Source organism: Pocillopora damicornis, chromosome 2, assembly GCF_964200805.1.
Source record: "Pocillopora damicornis chromosome 2, jaPocDami1.2, whole genome shotgun sequence".
NCBI lineage: Eukaryota > Metazoa > Cnidaria > Anthozoa > Scleractinia > Pocilloporidae > Pocillopora > Pocillopora damicornis.
This window is the reverse complement of record NC_142671.1, coordinates 33,718,531-33,734,139: the sequence shown is the minus strand read 5'-3', so window position 1 is coordinate 33,734,139 and position 15,609 is coordinate 33,718,531. Positions and strand designations below refer to the sequence as shown.

Here is a 15,609-nt window from a genome sequence, read left to right as displayed (position 1 = left end):
ACTCATGACAAAGACACTTCCTTGTAATAAAGCACATTAACATGATGAAAGGTTAAAGAGGTTTTCTCATAACATGGCTAGAAGTGACTGAGAAGCTGATAAATTACATTACTTGGCAGCAAGTACATTTTGAATGATTTAAGACAAAAAAAGGAAACAAAACAATTACTTTCTCCAAAGACTTTTATTGTAAGGTACAGCTTTTTTTTATTATCACAATCTACATGAAAGGGTGAAGATTTTTAAAAACACTACTAGATGGAATGGAAATGGTGAAAGGATAACAGAATCTTGCATACACTAAGAAGCAAGACCTAAGCTTAGAACACATCAATTGACTCCAACGATCTGCTTGTTAATTCTCCCTACTAGCTTTTACACATTTCCTCTAAAATCAATTAGGAGAAATTTTTGTTAGATTAAGATAACTTCTACCTGATAAGTTTGAGTATTCTTATCACCTGTTTGTTGGATAATGTATTTATATTATGTGGTGAAGTTACATGTTAATCACTTCTGGGGGGTTAACGGGTTAAAATAAAAGAACAATGAGTAAGTACCAAAATTGAAGCTCTCAGCCTAAAATACTGAGGTTCAAAATGCACTCCTAAGGATCATATAAATAATGAAGAAAAAAATGACAATACTACAGCATAATATTTTTTAGCAGCAAACATTAGTCATATCTTAATTTTTCTCACCTTAGTGGCCAAGATATGAGCATACAAGACAAAAAAAAGAGCTTAATCTTTCTTGCTTCCTTTTTTTTCAAGAAAATTTGGTAGAAATGCTGCCTAAAGAAATGTATTTTAAACTGACTGCACCATTTTATATGATTTTCCAAGATGAATGCAAAATTTACAATGTTATGGGCAAAGAGCAAAAAGGAAGGCACAATTTGTAAAAATAGCAATGCTAAACACTTCTCTTCAATCCCAGATAAATTTCAAGCTTTCAGTCTAAAAATAAAGCTTGAAAATCAATCAAAAGAGAGGTACCTCTAAACTGTCTTTAAACCATTTCTCTTTCAAAGGTAACTCAGTTTCAAAACAAGAGTAAAACCAAAAGCTGTCTTAACCCTGTAACTCCCAAGATCTGATTGTTGATTGGCAAGCAACCACTAAGTATTTTCTTGGTGAAAATTATAGCTGTCATCTGTGATTTTTATCGAAGGGGAAGAATAGAAAGAGGAAGAAATTTGTACCAAAGGGGTGAGGGATAGTAAAAAAAAAGGAGAGGATGGGGTGGGGTCAATCCCCCTCTCTAAATCTAACATGATTGGTTGGATAAACAATCCCCAGCTTGTAATATAAACTCACTCTAATTTTATGAGATGCCTGCACTGTGGCCAAAGACAATCTCTGTCAAATCTTTTCTCATCAACATTAAAAAAAAAGGCCATAAACCAGTTAATAGAGATTTCAAAACAGAATTTCAAGGACCATAGGATGAATCAAATTTCAAAGAGTTTCATGTATTTACTGAATAGAAGTATCAAGGGTATTTTGTGATGAAATTCAGGTCAATATCATTTACTTCAAAGCGAGTAAAAGTCAGTTTTCATTGTGCAATTCTTGTGCTCTTCATTAATGCATTTTGGATCTGTTTGATGGTGCGGAAGCTGTTGGAGGAGGGGGTGGTCCAGTCCTGAACAGCTCATCAATGTAACTGTTGAGCAATCTGTTTCGTTCTTCTGGAACACATTCCAGTATCAAGTATCTTTTGTCTTTCTGCAAGGTCAGACAGGGAGGAGAAATAATGATTGATCAAAGGTAATATTCTCTCTTTGAGAACAAACTACAGTTATTATCAAACCATGTGAAGATTAATAATGATGTTGCAAATTTTATAATTGAGACTTCAGTGACAGTCATGACTGTACCACACTTCTGACATAGGTTGAGTTAATCATATTTCTGTTAAGCAAAACTGTGATTACTATTCATATTGAATTAATAGCAACTTTTCAAGCAATTTAACAATAAATACATCTAAGTTCATTTCTCCTTTAAGAAAGCCTAAGAACTTATGAGCCTTGAGGGCCATAATCACTATAAAGAAGAAAGGATCCTCTATAAGGTTTTAGCAAATGATTGAGGTAACGCTTCCAACAAGCTTTCTCACCACTGTACAACCTTTTTAAAAACTTTCACAATCTAAGACTCTCAATCTTCCATTTTCATACAAATTGATTATAGCTGTTCTCACAATCCTATCCTGACCTCTCCGTAAAAACTTAAAAACTTAAATCATAGATTAGTGCAAACTACATGGTATTCTTTCACAACTTTTTTTCCAATAATAAACAAACCCTCACGTTTTGTTCTTATTTGACTCTCAACAAACCTACAAAGGCCACCTACTTACAATGGCAGGTTTAGAAAAGGTTATACTGTGTCAAAATTAAAAGGTATCCTTTTGAATTTGAATGGATGAAGAGCACTCACCTTAAGAGTTTCTTCTATATCTTTTAGATGTTTATGAGATTCATCAATTTGTTTCTTTGTTCTGGAGAAATAAAACAAAAACAGTGCTCTACCTCACTCCAGGGCATTCTCCCATGAAAATATGTTAGCTAAGTCTGCTCAATTTAGTGCTTTTTGAGAAGAGCCTTAGGGTTGCAGAAGGCTAACAACAATGAAAATGTTTCGGTACACTTGTCACATTATTGTGAGTCAGAGCAGCACATTATCAAGAAGGAAGCAAAAGAAGTGGGGAGGCACTGAAAGAAACTAAACAAACAATGAATGGAAAAGGAACACACATGTCACATTGTGGTCCACCTCGGGCTACATTACTGAAGTTTCCAATTGTTCACATGCTACAAGAGCTCCAGTTTTACAGTAAATAGATTGAACCCAGGAGAAACAGTTGGTAAGGAATTCTGTTTTCCTATGTGAGAGTGGTCCTACAAAGGACAGCTGTTGGTAGCAATGACTGATGTCGCAACCACCTGCACAAAAGTCATTGTCAGGGACAGAGTCTGTCTGATGAAGACTTGCACTTGGGTTGTCAAAACATCTTTCATTACTACCCACAATGGTCCTTTTAGGACTACATGTAGACCTTCAGACTGCCCAAGGAACCTCTAGTATTCCTACTCACATTATACAGGTTGGGATATGATTAAAAGTTAGCCTTCTCTTACTTGTATGTTAATGAATGTGTTTCTTTCAGTAATTGCCGAAAGTCCCCTTTGGCATCTGCCAGTTTATCTCGCAGATATTGGTTAAACTCTTCTTCACGTTTCTGTCCAAAAAAAAATGTGGAGTACAAAACATGATACATGTAGAGCTGCAAGCAGGCTTCTTTCAAGCAAATGCATTTGTTAATCATCATCATGTTTACTTACTCTGTCCTGGCTCGAAAACTTGGAATATCTGGGGTCCTCTTTAATTAGTTTTCTAATACTTCGCCATGATGAAGTAAGGGTTAACTGTGACAAAAAATTTTCCATATTAGGGTGAAAACCTGTTTCTAGTGCCACTTTAGTTATAACTTACTAAGCTTCAACAACAGTGTAATCAGTAAAGGAGAATAATAAATTTCCCCTCCCCCCCACATTAAGCACCCTCCTTCCAATAAGCACCCCTCCTTTTTGCTGGAATTGTAAAATAATTATATGAAATCAGGTACTTGTTCCAGGAAATACTGTAATTCCCAATTATGCAATTTAATTCTTCCAATCTGGCTTTCTACATTTAGTGAATAGACTGGAATTAAGAGGTTCTATCTAACATACCTCATGAGTTTCATCCAATAGTTTTCTAAACTGCTCCTTTTTTCTATGGTTTAAGCTTTCTATGTGGCTTTTAAAAAGTGCTTCTTTGTCATTTTTACTCAGGGCATCAGCCATTCCCCAGCGATGGTCTTTACGCAATGTCTTTTTTGTCTCCTTCCAGCCTACATCTGCATTGCGAACCTGTAGACAGTAAAATGATTTATAACAAGTATTTTTGTGCTGGACATCTTGATCATTTTTGTCTGTCAACTGAGAACTGAAGGTTGTTAACTTTCATTTGCTGTCAAACTTTCAGCCTTTCTCCATGCACAGGCAAAGTGACAAATTAAGGAAATAACTACAGATACAGTTAGTTGATTATTTATTCAAAGTTGGTCAAATGAGATATAAATAGACAGTTGCAGCAAAATTTGAAAAGCTGCTTTTTCAAGAAATAGGCTTTAAAGTTCTGCAAACAGCTAATGAAACCTCTTAAAACCTCTTGAAACCTCAGAGTTTTAAAATTTGCTGACAAACATATGGTTTTCTTGATTTCCGGTGGATCATAAGTTTACTATTTCACTCTATTGTGGACACTGCTCATCAATTTCTTTGAAAGAACTGACAACTTTGTTTGATTACTTCAAATGTACTCACAACCCATCATCTTCCTACTCACTTCAACCTACTGAAGCTAGTCACAGCTGCTGTAACTGTACATGCAGGTGCTAGCCCATACTTACTTTTATTACTAAAAAGATTACATTTTTCCTTACCATATCAGCTAGCAATGCATTGAAATGCTGTTCAGCTTTGTCTCTGAGGTGTTGTTCCTTCTCCTTCTCTCTGGCCTTGGCAAGTTCAGCTTGGCTTGCTCTGACTTCACGCTCTCGTTCCCTGAGACTTGCTTCTATTCTTTCCTGTTTTTCTTTTTCTTTTTCCTTATCTGCATTCTCCTTCTGCAGGTTGAAGAGGAGGGAGATTCTGTTTTAGGTTTGTATCAACTCTGACCAGATACTCACTCTTTACACTCTGAAGCCTGCAATGCTCCAGATTGCAATTATTACAGTTGCGAGGGCAAAATAGAAAATCCTGTCACTAAAAATCAATTTGCTGTGCAAGTGACCAATTTGGTAACCTGTGTTCAGCAAGCATGTTGCAAATTTATGGTATGAAGCGAGATTCTTAATATTCTTAATACTTAAAGCATACTTAAAAGTACTTAAAGAGGGGGCCTGTTTTAGACTGATTGGTACACTATTCCACGCCAAAGGCCCTTAACAAATCACCTTGTAAATTTGTTCGATATGTTCCTTGAACCACTCTTCTTTCTGAGAAGAACTTTCCACTGCCTTGTAGCGAGGGTCTTTTTCTATCTTGTGACGAACCTTACGCCACTGAGCCTTATTATCTAGTTTCTGTTCATCCAATAGTTCCTCAAAATCATTACGAATCTGTACGAACCAAAATCACAGAAGGAAAAATTAATAATAACAAACAGGCATAATGTTTATAGTACTGCAAACCATGAGACCTTTCATCTTTTTGAAGACTACAAATAGTGTGTGAATACTTACGATGTTTATCTTCGGATATTTAAGAAAATGCTTTGAAACAATATTGTTTCATACACTGTTCATGAAATCCTTACATTAATATATTATTTTTTGTCTGTGTCAGAATAGTGAACTTTACATAGTCATGAACTTTTAAAAAGGCAAGATTTTCTGGATACAGGTGAAAGAAAGAATTAATCCTGTGCTTAAGTCTAGAGACTTCAATTATGCAGCATAATGGCCCTTTCCTAAATCTTTCTCTTATTTTACTTTCATTTCAGTTGATACCTTCCATAGATTACCAGTTTTTAGAATTTGTGTGACTGTTAAATAGTACCTAGTGTTCTAGGACAAAAAAATAAATCTCTTAAAACATGTATGTGCACATCTCTGTATTCGATAAAAGCAAATCATTTCATTAATATTCATTCCACCCTGATACAATGAAAATCTGCTTGATGAGAAAGAAATGTCTGAAATAAGAAATAATTATGCTGTTGCTGTTGTGGTTTTTCATTTCAAGGCAAAGGTTTACAGAGCATCATCTCCAAAATGTCATTTTAAAATTACAAGCACAAATGGGATGGGTAAGCAGGAAAAAGAAGGGACTTTACTTTGTTTACTTCAAACACTACAGACATCCCAAAGGAGAAAAGGTACAAAGAGGAAAAGTTTGGTTTCATCTGGTATGTGCCTATACAATATTTGTATTTCAAACATGTACATATATGTTCTACCCCAAAGACAATACTTAAGGCAGATAATTAAAAAAATATGAAAAAATAAGAAGATCTGAAAGATCTGATCGAATGGTGCCCTAATGTATAATCCCAAGAAAGCTGATGCATTCAGTTGACTTCAGAAATAAAGTGTATTTTTGAGTGAATTCATTGTCAGTACCAGAATTCTTGTCCATCTAGTTTTGTCAAACTATTACTCTGAACTGAAAATACTTGTGATAAGAATATAACCAAGCTTACAGATGTGACTTTCAGCAAAACTGTATCCAATTGACTGGGCTCTATGACAGCACTGGAAGTTGTGACATTATTGCGCACTACACTTCAATAACATTCTTACAAGTGTACTACCCTGATAAACCCAAATACTTTGAGGTTATCCTTGAAGTACACAGGCAAGTCTTAACCAATGATATAAATGCTATGAAATGACTCAGTTACCTGGTGGGGCAGGTTTAACACTGAACAGACAGAGGATCAAAAAAGAAGCAACATAATTCACTGTAGGCCAAGGCAACCTTGCCAACTGTGTGCTGTGTTGTATTAGATGGACGGATACAAGGTTAAAACATACTGACAAGCAAAATGAAACTGCAAACAGAGGATCAAGAGACTGGGCTGGAGAATTCTAATCTCATGGGGCTTTGGGATCTATGCCACACAAAATAACCTGGAAACTAATGTGGAACAGTGATGAGCAGAATGAAGACAGCTTTCAAAAAATAGGGCAGGGATAATTCATTTTGAGAAGCTAATGTCATATTAAATGCCTGAATCAAAGACTTCACAATACTTGATTCCCACAGAGGCTTTTTGGAAAAGTTTGCAGGTCTGATGATCACTGAATGAATCACTTGCTAGCTCTAAGAATTTCAGACAATTTCCTGAAGTGACATCTACAATGTACCAATTAGAGTAACAACTACACAAGGATTTACGGCATCAGGAAAGAAATTAAACAAATTCCAACACCCTATACTCTGTCAACTATTTTCAAAACATATTATTTTCATTTTTAAATCAGCCACTACATGTGCTAACCAAATATCAGACTATGAGCAGTCCCCAACTATGTTAATCAATGTTAGCATGTTGTGCAGAACTCAGGGTTCCAGGCTATGTGCCAACATCAATTTTTTCAACCAGTTTTTTTTTTTCAGGCTCATCCAACATACTTTGCCAAGAAAGAGGGTCTGCTCCTAGTCTTACCAGGAGAATAACATTCACACTTCACTCTAAGCAAACCCATTCTTAAATCTCACTAAAATGTCTGTTCACCCACTCTGTAAATCCAAACCTTAAGCAAAATTCCCAATTGATGTTGCACAGTTTAATTTCTTGAAACTGCAAGACTTCACACGTTTGTTGTAACCTTCCACCCTGCCTGTCTCACTCACTTAAAATTGCCACTACAACTCTCTCTCACTGGTCTCCAAAGGAGCAACTGACTAACCTTATCTTGCTTGACTCGCAGATTTTCTTTTTCCTTCTTTTTCAGCTCAGCCATAAACTCTGTAAAAAGAGTCTCTCTTTCTTTCATCTTCTCTATGCCTTTGAAGCGATCATCTCTTCCATACTTCATAGCAAACTCACTGAACGATGTTCTGAAAATATAACATGTGTCATGTACAGTGTTTATGTATTGGTTATCAACAAGATGCTAATGAAATGAAAGTAGATGAAGGACTACAGCAAATTTAAAAAAGCTAGCATTCATAAGTGTCACTTTACAGTATGTCTTCTGTCAAAGGACAGAGACCTGGAAGGCAAGTTTTTCAAAATTTGCTATGACTCACAGTATACAGCTTGTAATGAAGAAATCAATAAACTTACTTTCCTGCAGTTTTAGCTTCTTCTACCAGAGCCTTAAACTCATCTTTTTTGGCCTTCAGTTTATTCTTTCTTTCTTGCCTCTCCTCATCTGCCCGTGTGCGCACAAATTTTTCAAAACACTGCTTCCGTTCTTTTTGGGTCAGCAGTAAAAATCGAGGATCAAATACAATTTTTGGCAGCTCTTTTTCCCAGGTTGAAAATGCCGACACCTACAAAAAGTAAATATTTGTGATTGTTTAATTCAGTAAAATGCTGTTGTGATTCTGTGTTTATCCAACAAGAGAGTGTGTTTTTTAAATGACACTGTAGGTGAATCCACCCAGTATCTAACAGAACACTCGCAAGAAAAAGCAATCCTTACAGTCACCTTAAAAACAATTTAGATTAAGTTTAAATCTTCTTCACAATTATCCCTGAACTCCTATGAGTGACCGAGTAAAAATTTCTTGTCACAATATCAATACAATCAAGCAAACAAATGATGTGAATAGAGACACCATAAAAACCTGTAGATAAGCCACACCCTGAATTTAGCAGCTCAAATTTTGGAAAAAATGTTTTTTGAAAGAAATCAAAAGAAATCCGAGGTCGAGTCTTGACAAGTCTTCTTCATCCACTGTTCTTTGAACGTAAACTCACTGTTAACATTGCAACAGAAAATACTTCAAAGTCTTACCCACAATTTTAGCACTTTATAATATAATGAACATTGTTTCTACCAACTTTGACAAATGATTGATCTTTTTCTGGTATTTGTTGACAGGAATTTCTTCATTCAACACAGTTTTTCCATAGACTTTTCCATTACAGCAAGAACATGAGTGGAACATTTGAAGCTTAGTAACCAGGTATTAGATCGGACGCAACATTCATGACACCTTTTTCAAATGTTCCCGCATATAAGCCGCACACCCAATTTCTAGCAACGATTTTTGGAAAAAAAGGTGTGGCTTATCTGTGGGTTTTTACAGTAAATAATAATTTGGGGATCAATGCCAAATTCTCTGAACTACATGTAACATTCTCAGAACTGTGTGGCAGATAGTAAGTTGAGTGACTTATGAGGTCTGGGGTATGAAAGAGAACATTAACAAGGGATTTCTCCCCCTAATTAGCCATACACCACTCAGCAACATATGTTATGAGAATATGCAATCTTATCAGCATATGATTGACATCATCTTTGGAGTACAAGGATTACATCAAAATTGTTTGTTATGTCACTGTACTTTACAATAACAAAATTTACTGTATACCTACCCCTCTCTCTAACATCATTTCTCTGAACTCTTTCATTCTCTCCTCAAGCGAAAGCATCCTTTTCTTCTCCTGTGCAGGCACATTTTTGGTTGTTTGGACTACAGCTACAGGCTCTTCAGCTGGCGGAGCCTGTTCTTCATAGGGCTTCGATTGTGGCACATCTTCCTTGAGTTCCTCTTCTGTCATTGGTTCATCAAGTACTTCCTCACTTTGGCTTGCAGTCCTAATATTAACACCAAAAATGCTCAGCATTTGTTGTATTTGTCTGATTCTCTTATCCCTTAGACCCCTAAGAGTGACTACAGTAGCATATAATTTCTCCTTACAATATCACCCCTAAATTGCCCAGTAAGGTCATGAGAATAAAGGAAATGATCACCAAAAGAAGGTTGGATTGTTAAACAAATTCTCCTTGTCAGCAGTGTACGAAATGTAGGGAGATGGGTACAGAGAAAATACATAATGATGTTAGGGTGTTAAGTGTCTTGAAAGCATTATCATTATTTTCTATTCACTGTGCAAAATGGAACTACTTATTAATGTAACATATCATTGGTTTAAACTATTTAGATAATCTGTTCTTAAAGATTCTTTTAAAGAAGAGAATTTGTGAACCTTTGTTTTTTGGCTGGAGGGACTTCATCTGTATCTTCATCTGTTGGCGTCTTGTTCTCTCTCTCTAATTGTAAGCAAATCAAAACACAAACACTCAATATCAAATTTTAAATTAGTGAAAATCAAAATGAAATGTCAGTAAAATGTTTTGTAGTATCCCATACTTAATTCAGTTGACGGTTGCCTTTTAGGAGGTCCCTTGCTGACAATATCATCAACTTTATCATTATCCTCCAGCTCTTCTGGTTTCTCCCATATGGACAGTCTTGTTGTAGGATTGAAAAAGAACATCTTTTCATCTCCAGTCCATACCACACACCAGCTTGTTCCTGGAATTAGTTGACTGGCGACAGGTTTGCTCTTATCACCATCATCTTCCTGGCCTTCATCCTTCTTAGCTTCATCATTTTCTTTTTCTTCATCTTTTTGATGGAACAATATAGAAATGCTCAATAAATCCAATTCATAGACAAGTTATCTATGCATAATGTTAGAAGCATGGCTGCCTGGGTATAGTCCTAGCTAAAACCTGTGGAGTGGGTTAACATTTTCACAAGTAAATAATCACTCCAAGCATTCCCACTCTGCACCCCCTTCCTGCCTCCCTGCTACTGAACTAAGAGTCTTGTGTCAACAGTCTTTTTAAGATCTTTAATAGGAATGAAGGGGGGGTATCTACTTTGACAAAAAAAGAGCATAAATCAAACTGAAGTATTTCCTGATAATTGCATGTCATAACTACAAGAAATGTAGCCAGGAACTTCAAAATAAATGAGTACGAGCAATCTGTTGGAAAGACTACATGAAATGCAGCAGGTAAGTTTACATCCCATCCAAGGGAGGAGCAGTAATACACCTTGTTTCTTTGTGCTGTGGAAACTTGGATATTTGCTTCAATAGCACATGTACAATTTTGCTATCTAGCAGTAAGGCTTCAAGACTTCAATGAAAATGGAAAAGATTTTAATTGAAGTACCTTTCACTGTCTTGCTCTCTTCATTGTTTTCCTCATTTGCTTCACCTTCCTTGGACTTTTCCTTATCCCCAGCATTACCCTGAGAGGATGAATCTGACATGACTCCTGTACCTCCTACAGGGGGAGGCTTTTGTTGGATCCCTGGTTGAATAAGCCCAGGAAAAATTCCAGGCGGGATCATTCCTGGGGGAGGCATACCTAGACATGACGAAAAGTAATTTCATTACAACATCAAAACTGAATCAAACTTTACAGTTTTAAGAATGAGGAAAATGTTTGCCAACTAAAGAAGCTCTCTTGAATGTTAAAAAAATATCCTTGTTAGTACCAATGAAACTGTGAAGAGAGCAACATACTGATATTATTTTACCAGTCATTATATGTCAAATAAAACAGACTTTGAACAATGTCCCTCAGAGCTGTGATACAGACCCAACTTGTAGGATCAAAACCCTAAGGCTTCAAGTGGTCAGCTACACCTGAAAGGGATCTGGTCAAATGTTTTGAAATATTGCACTTAATATATATACACTCAGTTACCTGGTGGAAGCATCCCTGGCATTGGAGGTAGTGGCTGGTCCATTTCCTTTGGTCTCTCCCAGGTAGACTGTAGAGTCTTGGAGTTATAGTAGTACACCCTTCCATCTCCTGCACGATGCTCAGACCAATCACTCCTAGGAGGCAATGGCATTCCCATTGGTGGCATGGGCAGCCCTGGAGGAGGCATACCTGGGGGAGGCATACCTGTTGGCGGAAGGCGTGGTGGCATCATACCTGGAATCATTCCTGGGGGAGGCAGTCGCGGAGGTGGCATACTTGATGGGAAAGGACCAGGTGATGGCATACCAGGATTGCTGTTAACAAAATAATGTCACAAGAAGGAAGTTAAACCTCTAAGAATCCAACATGTCACACATTAAGTATTTCCTAAATGCCAGGCAAAAAAACTTGGGACAAGAATTTGGACTTCAAACTAGACCTTCTTATTGGACACTGAAAAAAAAACAGAAGCTTTCACAATGTATGCAAGCTGATTCACATATTTCACACAGATAGTAATCAGTGTTCAAATACTTCAGAGTATGGCTGTGGAACAAACTTCATGACATAACACCATGACACTGATGCATAAGAAGAACCAGTTACAACTTCATATACACTATCACCACCTGTCGTTCAGTATTAAGACTTAACAATTTCAACAGAAAACTTGACCTAAACTTCTCTAATTATAGCTACAAAAAAACAAAGAGTTTTTTAATAACATTTATTTTGTACATTGCAGAGGATGTTCTTGTTATTACTTTTAACCCTTTGACCCCTTGCAATGATAGCATCTAGTTTCTCCTTACAACATCACCCTCATATCATACATTAAAGACATGAGAATAACAGAAATGATCACCAATTTTATGGAGCTCTTGGTTATGAAACAAATTTGCCTTGTCAGCACCTTAGGAAATGTATAGAGAACAGTATGGAGGCATTGCATACACTTGTACATGTCTACTTACTTTTGTGGTGGTAGTTTATCTGCTGTTACATTAGTGCTGCCTGCTACCTGCTGTGCACCATTCTGAGTTCCCACTTGTTGTTGATTCTGCTGCGTATTAACTGTATCTCCCGGCTTTGCTTCTGGCTCTGCAGCTGGTGTTTGTTGCTGTTGCCCTTCAGGAGGAATGTTTTGTCCCTAAAGTTGGGAAGGGCAATTAAAGTTAACAAAACAAACTTCACTGATAAGTGCAGTTAAAGACAAATCAGAAGCACATCACCCTTTATCGTCTGCATGGACTGGTGTAATACCAACTCAAAAGACCTACAACCTAAGAATTGTAAATCCTTTCTAAATCAAATCCAGCTAACCATTTTAACTTCCACAAGTAGTCAATATGTAATATCTTCTTCCAATTTCAAAATATTTTCTTGCAGTCAGCATAGGATGGCAGACAAACTTATCAGTTAGAGGGTTTGATCCCGATGAAAAACCAAATTTTCTTATCTCATAAATGATGATATGTACAGGAGTCAGTAAGGATAATAACTAATTTGATCTTGAGATTAAAGTGACATTGAATACAGGCGGAAGACACGACAAACAGGCCATTGAAACTTAGAGAAGGGCAATCACGACTTTTAATCAACAGAGGTAACTTACTTGAACTGGCTGCAATGTCTGCTGTCCAGATTGGGCAGGCTGTTGATTTTGCGCAGGTGGAGTAACAAGGTTTTTGGGTTTCTCCCAAGCAGACTCTCTGGTTCTTGCATTGTAATAATACACTTTTCCTTCTGAAGTCTTGTGTTCTAACCACATGTCACCATTGGTATCAATCATAGGTGGATCTTTGCCTTGAGATAGCTGCTGCTGAGCCATCTGCATCGGCATTTGCTGCTGATTTGGCATCATTGGTGGCATTTGATTTGGCATCATGGGCCTTGACTAAAATTATTGATCACAAGACAAATTTTCAGACGTCAAGGTAAATGAAACCAATAGATCACACCATGTCAAACACAGTGATGCTGCTCCAACAGTGCAACATTATCTCTCAGTCTCCTTACATTTTATGTAACAGAGTTCTTTTGTATAATTCAAAGGCTAAATTTTACCTCTAAACCCTTTCCTGCCTTTCTGTCTCATGTTAATTACTTACATTTTAACTCTGTGATAAACCCTTTACCCTTAACATCAGTATCCATATTCTCCATACTGTTCTCTATACATTTCCCAAGGTGCTGACAAAGAGAATTTGTTTAATAGTCAAGAGCTGCTGCAGTTGATGATCATTTCCTCGATTCTCGTGACCTCAATGTTTGATTCAAGGGTGATATTGTGAGGAGAAATAGGATGTTCGTCACTCTTAGGAGGTAAAGAGTTAAGTAAAGAAAAGGTTCTTGCAGGTGAGCTTTAACTGGTACAATTTACAGACAAAGGAAGCTGAAAAAATTCAGGCTTTGATGTGATTCATACCCATGCCTGCAAGATAGTAATTGGGTACTATCACCAGCTAAGCTTTGAATGAAGCCACAAGTTGGGAGCATGACAAATTCTAAAGGGTTTCTGATCACTTTTAAATGAAATAAATAATACATGTAAGTTATCATTATAATTACTGTTAATTAATATTGGTTATTTCATTTGATTGATTTGGAATGACCAGTGCAAAAAAATGAGCTTAGGACAAAGTGATAAAAAGAAAAACCTGCATATTTGGCAACATGGGAGCATTGCCCAGAGGTCCTCCAAAAGGCGGTCTTGTATTGTTCATCATATTCCTTGGATCAAACGGTCCCCTCATAAAACCTCCAGGTGGTTGACCCAATAAAGACCCTCTGGGACCTTGCCCTGTGGGTCCACGAGGTGGGGGCCCTCTCACATTTGGTGGGACAGCCCTCTGGGCCATCAAAGGAGGGGGCATACTGTGCCTCATGGCTGATCTAAAATGAAACAAAAAGTGTTGAATTAAAAATCAAAATATACGTGACCTGAAAGTTGTTTTGCCAAATCTTTTTAATCCTACAAAGTAAGAGTGCAAAAACCAGGAGACCACAGCTGGAAATTCAATTAGAGTATGTTTAAGGGGGGGGGGGAAGGGAAGTGGAGTTTAAGATCACACTAAGCAACTCAGGATTTCAGTCTGCCACCAATTTAAACATGCACATCTAATTCTGTAAAAACTCATGACTCTGCTTGACCCCTTAAATCCCAGAAATGATTAACATTTAACTTCTTCCAATATTACCCATATATCATCTAGCAAACAGGTTATGAGACTAAGCAAACTTATGATCTTACACAAAATTACCATATTAAATTGGTTTACAACAAAATGTGTTGTAGCTAGGGGGGGAGAAACAACAACTGGATTTTAAGATTCCTGATAAATGGAAATGTCACTCCGCTGACAGTTACTTACCTCATGGATATACAGCACAGTGAGTTTAGGAGATACATTCAAGTGAACATATTACTAAAATTTGATGAAGTATTGCCATTCATCTACATCACGCATGTTTTGACAACAGTTAAAAACACATGGCATGAATTTCTTATTTCTTTGCAACCGCAACCATTAAATACACCTTTAACTATGTAGAATCTAGATATACCTGACTCAAGCTTGATTTACAATGTAAAACAACTAAAATTTATGTGGACAACGCGTGCTCCACAAATTTCCTGCTGTTCTTCAGTATTTTCATCGTCGCTATTACGCGTGCAGATGAGAACTGAGAACTCACCTGTACTTTAAAAGTCAGTTAAACTCGGATCACAGAGAAGATCTGCAATGAAGTAGCTCAAAATTCACAAGTTAATTCTTAATGAAAAAGCAAACCATCAGCCGCCATATTTTTTCCCATAGTGCACGAGGATTTTGGCAGAAAGCCCGGATAGAGAAGCTCGTTCCAGGTCACGCGGTGTCCATTTTGAAACGCAAGATGGCGATAACGGCTTAATGGGAATTAATTTGTAAGTACAGAAATTAATTGTGGTTGATATGGACAGTTTTCTCAATTTATGGTTAAAGAACGAGAGAGATCTTTCTGCTCTTTCAAACTTCAGGAAGATTTTCATATAACTCTGTACTATTCTTCGAAAAAGCTTTTGTCCCCAAGGTAATCTGTCAATTTTGTTGCTATTCTTGGTAAAATTTCCGCTCAGCCCAATACTACATTATGCGTTCAGTTCTTGGATAGAGAAAACAATGACAAAAGCAATACATAGCCTTTGGAAAAACAGATTTGTTTTACAATAGTACGGGGCTGTGCGAAAATTTTACCCTATGTATTTCTAAGTCTACCTCATTTAAACTTTAACCACTAGAAGTGACTAAAAATGAACTTCGTTTTACAATATCATCACATTTTCAAGCAGGTGACAATATTGTTTGATTACATACCAAATTCTTA

At 36.8% G+C, this 15,609-nt stretch overlaps 1 protein-coding gene across 1 annotated transcript; it reads right to left on the bottom strand.

Moving 5' to 3' along the window:
• Window positions 1-165: 165 nt before the first annotated feature.
• On the bottom strand, window positions 166-15,496 carry LOC113669993 (transcription elongation regulator 1). The gene is made up of 18 exons (XM_089196176.1): window positions 14,941-15,496; window positions 13,902-14,136; window positions 12,857-13,138; window positions 12,216-12,391; window positions 11,242-11,555; window positions 10,702-10,899; window positions 9,890-10,147; window positions 9,726-9,789; window positions 9,111-9,333; window positions 7,851-8,059; window positions 7,471-7,621; window positions 5,011-5,175; window positions 4,498-4,680; window positions 3,743-3,922; window positions 3,353-3,436; window positions 3,149-3,249; window positions 2,448-2,508; window positions 166-1,730 (listed from the first exon to the last, which is right to left on the bottom strand). Exons 2-18 carry the CDS (start codon window positions 14,127-14,129, stop codon window positions 1,587-1,589), a joined length of 3,021 nt encoding a protein of 1,006 aa, XP_089052302.1. The 5' UTR covers window positions 14,130-14,136; window positions 14,941-15,496; the 3' UTR covers window positions 166-1,586.
• Between the last annotated feature and the right edge of the window lie 113 nt (window positions 15,497-15,609).

What these genes read in the sequence shown, in the direction of transcription:
- LOC113669993 (XM_089196176.1), bottom strand. Translation starts at nt 14,129, where the DNA reads ATGAGGCACAGTATGCCCCCTCCTTTGATGGCCCAGAGGGCTGTCCCA. An exon ending in AGAGAGCAAGACAGTGAAAG is followed by an intron (nt 10,148 to 10,701) that starts GTACTTCAATTA and finishes TCCATCAAAAAG; the next exon opens with ATGAAGAAAAAGAAAATGAT. An exon ending in ATGCATTGCTAGCTGATATG is followed by an intron (nt 3,923 to 4,497) that starts GTAAGGAAAAAT and finishes TACTGTCTACAG; the next exon opens with GTTCGCAATGCAGATGTAGG.